The 10,468-nt window shown below is 44.5% G+C and overlaps 1 protein-coding gene across 1 annotated transcript; it reads left to right on the forward strand.

Annotated features, from left to right (window-relative positions):
• Nucleotides 1-2,252: 2,252 nt before the first annotated feature.
• On the forward strand, nucleotides 2,253-9,555 carry FA2H (fatty acid 2-hydroxylase; the record flags this gene model as incomplete). The annotated part of the gene is made up of 6 exons (XM_073659622.1): nucleotides 2,253-2,372; nucleotides 6,003-6,145; nucleotides 6,746-6,852; nucleotides 8,078-8,250; nucleotides 8,422-8,674; nucleotides 9,128-9,555. Coding segments are annotated over 6 exons (873 nt in total), but the record flags the coding sequence as incomplete, so codon positions are not given.
• Nucleotides 9,556-10,468: the final 913 nt, after the last annotated feature.

The raw sequence follows: 10,468 nt of genomic DNA on the forward strand, positions 1-10,468 counted from the left end.
ACTAGTGAGTGCAGCTCTGGAGTATAATACAGGATGTAACTCAGGATCAGTAATGTAATGTATGTACACAGTGACTGCCCCAGCAGAATAGTGAGTGCAGCTCTGGAGTATAATACAGGATGTAACTCAGGATCAGTAATGTAATGTATGTACACAGTGACTGCACCAGTAGAATAGTGAGTGCTGCTCTGGAGTATAATACAGGAGGTAACTCAGGATCAGTAATGTATGTACACAGTGACTGCACCAGCAGAATAGTGAGTGCAGCTCTGGAGTATAATACAGGATGTAACTCAGGATCAGTAATGTAATGTATGTACACAGTGACTGCACCAGCAGAATAGTGAGTGCTGCTCTGGAGTATAATACAGGATGTAACTCAGGATCAGTAATGTAATGTATGTACACAGTGACTGCACCAGCAGAATAGTGAGTGCAGCTCGGGAGTATAATACAGGATGTAACTCAGGATCAGTAATGTAATGTATGTACACAGTGACTGCACCAGCAGAATAATGAGTGCAGCTCTGGAGTATAATACAGGAGGTAACTCAGGATCAGTAATGTAATGTATGTACACAGTGACTGCCCCAGCAGAATAGTGAGTGCAGCTCTGGAGTATAATACAGGATGTAACTCAGGATCAGTAATGTAATGTATGTACACAGTGACTGCACCAGCAGAATAGTGAGTGCTGCTCTGGAGGATAATACAGGAGGTAACTCAGGATCAGTAATGTAATGTATGTACACAGTGACTGCACCAGCAGAATAGTGAGTGCAGCTCTGGGGTATAATACAGGATGTAACTCAGGATCAGTAATGTAATGTATGTACACAGTGACTGCACCAGCAGAATAGTGAGTGCAGCTCTGGAGTATAATACAGGATGTAACTCAGGATCAGTAATGTAATGTATGTACACGGCGACTGCACCAGCAGAATAGTGAGTGCAGCTCTGGAGTATAATACAGGATGTAACTCAGGATCAGTAATGTAATGTATGTACACAGTGACTGCCCCAGCAGAATAGTGAGTGCAGCTCTGGAGTATAATACAGGATGTAACTCAGGATCAGTAATGTAATGTATGTACACAGTGACTGCACCAGGAGAATAGTGAGTGCAGCTCTGGAGTATAATACAGGAGGTAACTCAGAATCAGTAATGTAATGTATGTACACAGTGACTGCACCAGCAGACTAGTGAGTGCAGCTCTGGAGTATAATACAGGATGTAACTCAGGATCAGTAATGTAATGTATGTACACAGTGACTGCCCCAGCAGAATAGTGAGTGCAGCTCTGGAGTATAATACAGGATGTAACTCAGGATCAGTAATGTAATGTATGTACACAGTGACTGCACCAGTAGAATAGTGAGTGCTGCTCTGGAGTATAATACAGGAGGTAACTCAGGATCAGTAATGTATGTACACAGTGACTGCACCAGCAGAATAGTGAGTGCAGCTCTGGAGTATAATACAGGATGTAACTCAGGATCAGTAATGTAATGTATGTACACAGTGACTGCACCAGCAGAATAGTGAGCGCAGCTCTGGAGTATAATACAGGATGTAACTCAGGATCAGTAATGTAATGTATATAATTACTGTATGCAGATGAATGCTCTATATATCATGTAACCTGATGATTATTGAGTACTCTCTTATGTAGCTGCATTTTCACCTGTCAGAGCTGCATTCCTGTGGAGGATACCATACTAATAGCATATTGGTGCATTTCCCCTGCGCAGTGATGTCGGCGTGTCCTGTGGGGGATCTGCAGTTTTCTTGGTATCTGAATCTTAATGAATCTGAATATCGTTCCTTTAAGGCTCGGTGCTCATTACTTGTCATGCGGCTCCGCAGTATCACATGCATTAATCATGGACTTGGGCTCTGTGTCATCTCTGGATGTGTGAAATCAGAAGTCACCGGATCCTCGCGGTCCTGGAAATGCAGCACAAATATTTAGCTCAATTCTGCTGTAACCAAGACGCGTCGGGCTACAGATTGCTTTACTGCGACCTGTTTGTTTGTTCTGCTGGATTGGGCTGAAATTCCGTGTTAATGTCATATTTATAGATCTTTAATCCAATGTCTGGTCACACAGCTGAAGCCACCACTAGGGGGAGCTCACTACATACAAGTGCAATGGGAGTTGAATGATCCCATGGAGAGAGCTCCCCCTAGTGGTGGCCGCAGACATCAGAAAACTTGGGCTCTGACTCCTTATCAATAAAACTTAAATAAAAATGATTATTATTTATTTTTTATTCTTTTCCAGAACTTGAGAGAGCGAAGGAATCGCTACACAAAGAAGACGCCGCACTACTCAGACGGGATTCAGTTCACAACCTTTAACCCGGAAACGGTGAGAAATCCCATAGACGCCGATATCTCTGACTGGTTGCTTTACTGTCTGTTCATCCGGTGGAATAAATGTAATACTCTGCTCGGGCCATGCTTAAATCCAGTCTCGCTTTCCATAAACCTGTAATTTCTTTACCCGGTGTAAACGCCGCTGTTCTCCTGAGTCCGGCGCTGTTTTTCTCCCGTTCCTACGACTCTGCGTTCCTGAGATATGGCCTCCTCTTCTCTGCATATAAATCTTGCCAAGTGGGCGTGGTTGTCTACTTTTCTGGGGGGGGGTCTTCACTAGGACCACGCCCACTTGGCTTAAAAGCCTAGATCTATACACAGTGAAGAGGAGGCCATATCTCAGGAACGCAGAGGCGCAGGAACGGGAGAAAAACAGCGCCGGACTCAGGAGAACAGCGGCGCTTGCACCGGGTATAAAAATTGCAAATTTTGTGAATTTTAAAGAACGGAATTTTATGCATCAAATTTCCATAAATATTTATTAAGAGTACGGAGAAGGTGTAGGTAAAGGCAACTTTCCAGACAGGAGTTCTGCATCTTTCAGTACCAGGAGGTGTTTGCCCACAAAGTCGTCTAACCGGCGCTGCGGGTTTCTCCTTTTGCAATCCATTTGGCGGAACGTGCTGCGTAACAGCGCTATTAATGATGAGGTTTGCGGCGGATTCTCCGTGTGGGAACGTGTCCGTACAGCTCGCGGCCGGACTGTCGGGCAGTTACCTTCCCAGACAGACGGCCGTGATCACCGGAGAAGGACACGTGAGAACTGATCCTCAGACTCGCCGATAACCGGGAAGGGTTAACTCCGCCGGCTCCGAGCAGATGGTTCCTGTGGAGTCGAAGGGTCACGTTGGAAGATAAGATACGAGGCTGCGTCTACCTGGTGTATAGGGTTACGGGCACCATCAGAGCATCGCACAGTGTGATACACAGATTTCCTACACAGCCCACAGCTGTGCTGCTTATTGCAGAATACCAGCTATTGTCTGCTGTTATCAGCCAAATATAAGGCGAGCGCCCCCCTCTGCCTGGCCTGCAGGTTGGCACCGCACAGAGCTCCGCAGCACGTGACACCCGGCTACTGTGTGAGATTCACCGGCCGAGGTTCAGGGTTTGTTGGCCGGGCGGCTCAGGACTCGGGTGTCCTCCTCCTGCTCCTTGTATCATTGGAGATCGAGGAGAAACTGCAGAACGATCATCACCCCATGTCCTGCGCAGTCAGTGCAGCGCCATCCTGTGGTCACAGGCCAACGATGGAAATAATCCTCACTGTTCATTATCATATATTATATGTTCTCTGAAAGAGATAACTCAGGATCAGCCATGTTTGTACACAGCAACTGCACCAGCAGACTAGTGAGTGCAGCTCTGGAGTATAATACAGGAGGTAACTCAGGATCAGTAATGTAATGTATGTACACAGTGACTGCACCAGCAGAATAGTGAGTGCAGCTCTGGAGTATAATACAGGATGTAACTCAGGATCAGTAATGTAATGTATGTACACAGTGACTCCACCAGCAGAATAATGAGTGCAGCTCTGGAGTATAATACAGGATATAACTCAGGATCAGTAATGTAATGTATGTACACAGTGACTGCACCAGCAGAATAGTGAGTGCAGCTCTGGAGTATAATACAGGATATAACTCAGGATCAGTAATGTAATGTATGTACACAGTGACTGCACCAGCAGAATAGTGAGTGCAGCTCTGGAGTATAATACAGGATATAACTCAGGATCAGTAATGTAATGTATGTACACAGTGACTGCACCAGCAGAATAGTGAGTGCAGCTCTGGAGTATAATACAGGATATAACTCAGGATCAGTAATGTAATGTATGTACACAGTGACTGCACCAGCAGAATAGTGAGTGCAGCTCTGGAGTATAATACAGGATATAACTCAGGATCAGTAATGTAATGTATGTACACAGTGACTGCACCAGCAGAATAGTGAGTGCAGCTCTGGAGTATAATACAGGATATAACTCAGGATCAGTAATGTAATGTATGTACACAGTGACTGCACCAGCAGAACAGTGAGTGCAGCTCTGGAGTATAATACAGGATGTAACTCAGGATCAGTAATGTAATGTATGTACACAGTGACTGCACCAGCAGAATAGTGAGTGCAGCTCTGGAGTATAATACAGGAGGTAACTCAGGATCAGTAATGTAATGTATGTACACAGTGACTGCACCAGCAGACTAGTGAGTGCAGCTCTGGAGTATAATACAGGAGGTAACTCAGGATCAGTAATGTAATGTATGTACACAGTGACTGCACCAGCAGACTAGTGAGTGCAGCTCTGGAGTATAATACAGGATCTAACTCAGGATCAGTAATGTAATGTATGTACACAGTGACTGCACCAGCAGAATAGTGAGTGCAGCTCTGGAGTGTAATACAGGATCTAACTCAGGATCAGTAATGTAATGTATGTACACAGTGACTGCACCAGCAGAATAGGGAGTGCAGCTCTGGAGTATAATACAGGATATAACTCCGGATCAGTAATGTATGTACACAGTGACTGCACCAGCAGAATAGTGAGTGCAGCTCTGGAGTATAATACAGGATGTAACTCAGGATCAGTAATGTAATGTATGTACACAGTGACTGCACCAGCAGAATAGTGAGTGTAACTCAGGATCAGTAATGTAATGTATGTACACAGTGACTGCACCAGCAGAATAGTGAGTGCAGCTCTGGAGTATAATACAGGATGTAACTCAGGATCAGTAATGTAATGTATGTACACAGTGACTGCACCAGCAGAATAGTGAGTGCAGCTCTGGAGTATAATACAGGATGTAACTCAGGATCAGTAATGTAATGTATGTACACAGTGACTGCACCAGCAGAATAGTGAGTGCAGCTCTGGAGTATAATACAGGAGGTAACTCAGGATCAGTAATGTAATGTATGTACACAGTGGCTGCACCAGCAGAATAGTGAGTGCAGCTCTGGAGGTTATTATAGGATATATCTCGGGATCAGTAATGTAATGTATATACACAGTGACTGCACCAGCAGAATAGTGAGTGCAGCTCTGGAGGTTATTATAGGATATATCTCGGGATCAGTAATGTAATGTATATACACAGTGACTGCACCAGCAGAATAGTGAGTGCAGCTCTGGAGGTTATTATAGGATATATCTCGGGATCAGTAATGTAATGTATGTACACAGTGACTGCACCAGCAGAATAGTGAGTGCAGCTCTGGAGGTTATTATAGGATATATCTCGGGATCAGTAATGTAATGTATGTACACAGTGACTGCACCAGCAGAATAGTGAGTGCAGCTCTGGAGGTTATTATAGGATATATCTCGGGATCAGTGCAGGATTAGTAATGCACCTGTTATTTGATGAGCTGTTTATTCCCGGTTGTCGCTGGCATGAGGGAGCTGTGACAGTAATTGCATCATTTGATGGATATTAAGGAGTTGACTGAAACTTGTCAGTGAGGTGCGGATCCTGGGTTGGTCGCTGTGATTGTCACGGCCGTTTCCTTGCTGTGTGACGCTGCAGGTGACTCCGGCCGGCCGTTCCCTCCATCTTTTCTCGGTGATTCTCTGTCTGTAGAATAACCTGAAGACGTCTTTGTGTTTTAGGACTTGGTGGACTGGGAGAAGCCGCTGCTCTGGCAGGTCGGTCATTTGCGGGAAAAATATGAGGAATGGGTTCATCAGCCGGTGGACCGACCCATCCGACTCTTCCAATCAGACCTCGTGGAGTGGTGTTCGAAGACGGCATGGTGAGCGCTGCTCCTGCAGCTTCAGTGTCTGCTCCCGGGATTATCTTACATGAGAAGAGCTTCAATATAACGTGTCACTTTTCAGATTAAATCTACATGCTGCCAAAATTATGTGAACCCCCAAAATCATCCCGTCCACGTCTATCATTTAGCAGCATTAGATTGTCGCTCAGTACTTGGTGGATTCACACCCAGGGCGTCATCGAGGAGCGGATACATGACACTCGCTGTATACAATCTGTAGTGTGAATGTCACCGATCTGACGAGCAGATTAAATACCGAGATGTTGTGTGACAAACAGAGAGAGAAGAGACGCCTCACGGCAGAGTAACTCTGCTCCTCCACTTCTGCTGCTTTACTTATTTTTCCCATGGAGACTCCCGACCTGAGCTGGATCTCTCCAAGGAGAACCAGAACCTGCCGGCAACAGAGACGTCTACTCCCAGCCCTGAGCCGTGTGTACACAGGACCGCCGTGACGCGCAGAGACACCGCACTAATCACCATTATTACTGTTTACTTTTGTCATGTTGCGATGTAGGAGCTCCGCGTCTATATGGCGGATTATTGTAATAATTGCATTTCCTTTCCTCCTTCCAGGTACATTGTGCTGGCGGTGTGGGCACCAGTCATTATGTATTTAACCTGGTATTGTCTCACAGAACTGGCACAAGGGGAAACCAGGCTCTTTGCTTCATTCACCAAAGGTATGAAGTACAAGTACCAGAACTGCACTCACTATTCTGCTGGTGCAGTCACTGTGTACATACATTACATTACTGATCCTGAGTTACATCCTGTATTATACTCCAGAGCTGCACTCACTATTCTGCTGGTGCACTCACTGTGCACATACATTACATTACTGATCCTGAGTTACATCCTGTATTATACTGCAGAGCTGCACTCACTATTCTGCTGGTGCAGTCACTGTGTACATACATTACATTACTGATCCTGAGTTACCTCCTGTATTATACTCCAGAGCTGCACTCACTATTCTGCTGGTGCAGTCACTGTGTACATACATTACATTACTGATCCTGAGTTACAACCTGTATTATACTCCAGAGCTGCACTCACTATTCTGCTGGTGCAGTCACTGTGTACATACATTACATTACTGATCCTGAGTTACCTCCTGTATTATACTCCAGAGCTGCACTCACTATTCTGCTGGTGCAGTCACTGTGTACATACATTACATTACTGATCCTGAGTTACATCCTGTATTATACTCCAGAGCTGCACTCACTATTCTGCTGGTGCAGTCACTGTGTACATACATTACATTACTGATCCTGAGTTACATCCTGTATTATACTCCAGAGCTGCACTCACTATTCTGCTGGTGCAGTCACTGTGTACATACATTACTGATCCTGAGATACATCATGTATTATACTCCAGAGCTGCACTCACTATTCTGCTGGTGCAGTCACTGTGTACATACATTACATTTCTGATCCTGAGTTACATCCTGTATTATACTCCAGAGCTGCACTCACTATTCTGCTGGTGCAGTCACTGTGTACATACATTACATTACTGATCCTGAGTTATATCCTGTATTATACTCCAGAGCTGCACTCACTATTCTGCTGGTGCAGTCACTGTGTACATACATTACATTACTGATCCTGAGTTACATCCTGTATTATACTCCAGAGCTGCACTCACTATTCTGCTGGAGCAGTCACTGTGTACATACATTACATTACTGATCCTGAGTTACATCCTGTATTATACCCCAGAGCTGCACTCACTATTCTGCTGGTGCAGTCACTGTGTACATACATTACATTACTGATCCTGAGTTACATCCTGTATTATACTCCAGAGCTGCACTCACTATTCTGCTGGTGCAGTCACTGTGCACATACATTACTGATCCAGGACCTGATAGTAATTTCCCAGTCTTTGTCTTGTCAGATTACTCCATCCCCGTCCCCGCGTTCATCTTCTTCCCTCTCTTCGTGGTGGGAACGCTGGTCTGGACGCTGATGGAATATGGAATCCACCGATATATATTCCACATGAATCCTCCCGCCAGCAATTACTTCCTCATCACTCTGCATTTTATGCTCCATGGACAGCACCATAAGGTGAGCTGGGGTCTGCGGCGGTTTATCCTTCACTGGCTGTTGTTACCTGGTGGCTGTAGTCGGTGGCCCCTCACCTCTCTGTGCCATGACGGTGAATTCATGAATAGTGCCGCCATACCGTGTGCCCGGTGTTGCAGCTCGGAGCATTATCTTTCTCCTTCTCTTTTCTAGTCTCCCTTCGACAGCTCCCGTCTGGTTTTTCCTCCAATCCCGGCCTCGTTTGTCATCATCCCGCTGTACCTGATCCTTCAGGTGGTCCTGCCCCCCGTAGTGGGGCTCTCCCTCTTTGTCGGGGGTCTGTTTGGGTATGTGGCCTATGACATGACGCACTACTATCTGCACTATGGCTCGCCCTCTAAGGGCTCTTACCTCGCCTGGCTCAAGTCTTACCACGTCCGCCATCACTTCGAGCACCAGAAATCCGGTAAGTGGCTGCATTGTGATTACAGCTCTTGCTTTAATTTTTAATATGAAAGTTTTTGGGCGACCAGGTAAGTTGATTGTCTGCAGAACAGTATGTTGGGTGATGTTGGCCATTGGGGCGAGGCTATGACAACAACGCGGGCATCAATTAAGTGGTTGTTACCAGGAGACACAATCAGGGAGGTGCGGGATTTACCCAGCGCTAATCCAGGTATTGTCACAGTCTAAATATTTGGTAGGAGACGGTATAACAGGTGTGCAAGCAATGGCGGATCAGAGGGGCGAGCCTCCAGCACCCCCTGGGGGCAATAACTTCCCTTTTGCTCACGTTGCGGTCACAAATTTTGCAAATTATCCGTGCATTTTGCACCCTGGTCCGATAGGAGCCCGGACTAGGTGAATCCCTCTGGTTCGCTGTCCCTCATCTTCTGCTCTCTTCTCCCCCTTCCTCTAGGATTCGGCATCACCAGCACCTTATGGGACCGTCCCTTTAACACCCTCATCCCCGAAGACGCCATTAAAGATTACTAGCAGCTTCAGAGAATTGCCGTTCGCCCTTCGCCTGCTGACTGCAGATGAACACGCTGGGGGAGGAGAAAACTCTTTTATATCAGTCATCTTTATATATTTTGTAATTATTTTAGTTTCCATTTTTACTTCTTTTTTTTTTTTTCCATTGATCCCATGGAAGCGTTTCAGCAGGAATTTAATTATTTATTTAAGTCTTAAAGCAAAAAAAAAAAAAAAAAAAAAAAAATCTGAGAAGAGAAAGCGGGAAAACTTAAAATGACCGGTTACCGCACGTCAGACCCATCTCTTCTGGCGGTAATCACGCTGCGTATCACGCCGGGTGAAGAAACGAAAAAAAAAAAAGGACCAAAACGGCACCGACCGTTAGTGTTAACCCGTGAAACGTCCGCTGTAAAATCTGTAATATGTACAAATGCCTAAAAAATAAACCAACTACTTTTTTTTAAGAAATGTAAAAAAAAAATTGTTTTTTTTTTTTGTTGTTTTTTTTAACTTTTGTTTTATCCAAATATAATCACTGATGTGAGCAGTCAGAGCTGCAGTGTAAAGCATGGAGCCTGCTACATTTAACCTCCGGTCTCCGCAGACATTAATTAAACACAACTCAGCTACGTTTAGTCATTGATTAATTATGTACTTGCCAAAGCTGTATCTTGATGGAGCTGAGCAGCAGTGTAAAGCATGGGGAAGGGAAAGCAGCCCAAACCTTTACAATGTGTTTGCTATTTTTTAAATGGAAAAGAGACAATGTAGCTCTCTGATAGCAAAGATGGCATAACGGAAAGGAAGAGGTTAATCAGAAAAGACAAACAAAGATGATCCAAACCGGTATTTCTGGATACAGAGGATTTGTTTATATTCCTAAGAAAGAGCAAAGTGGTAATATGGAGACTAATGGCACGTGATTAACTGCTACTAACTAGATAATACTGCCCCCTATGTAGAGGAATATAACTACTATAATACTGCTCCTATATACAAGAATATAACTACTATAATACTGCCCCCTATGTACAAGAATATAACTACTATAATACTGCCCCTATGTACAAGAATATAACTACTATAATACTGCCCCCTATGTACAAGAATATAACTACTATAATACTGCTCCTATGTACAAGAATATAACTACTATAATACTGCTCCTATATACAAGAATATAACTACTATAATACTGCTCCTATGTACAAGAATATAACTACTATAATACTGCTCCTATGTACAAGAATATAACTACTATAATACTGCTCCCTATGTACAA

The sequence above is a fragment of the Phyllobates terribilis genome, unplaced genomic scaffold (assembly GCF_046119375.1).
Source record: "Phyllobates terribilis strain yellow unplaced genomic scaffold, ASM4611937v1 Scaffold_14__1_contigs__length_39327217, whole genome shotgun sequence".
Taxonomy (NCBI): Eukaryota; Metazoa; Chordata; class Amphibia; order Anura; family Dendrobatidae; genus Phyllobates; species Phyllobates terribilis.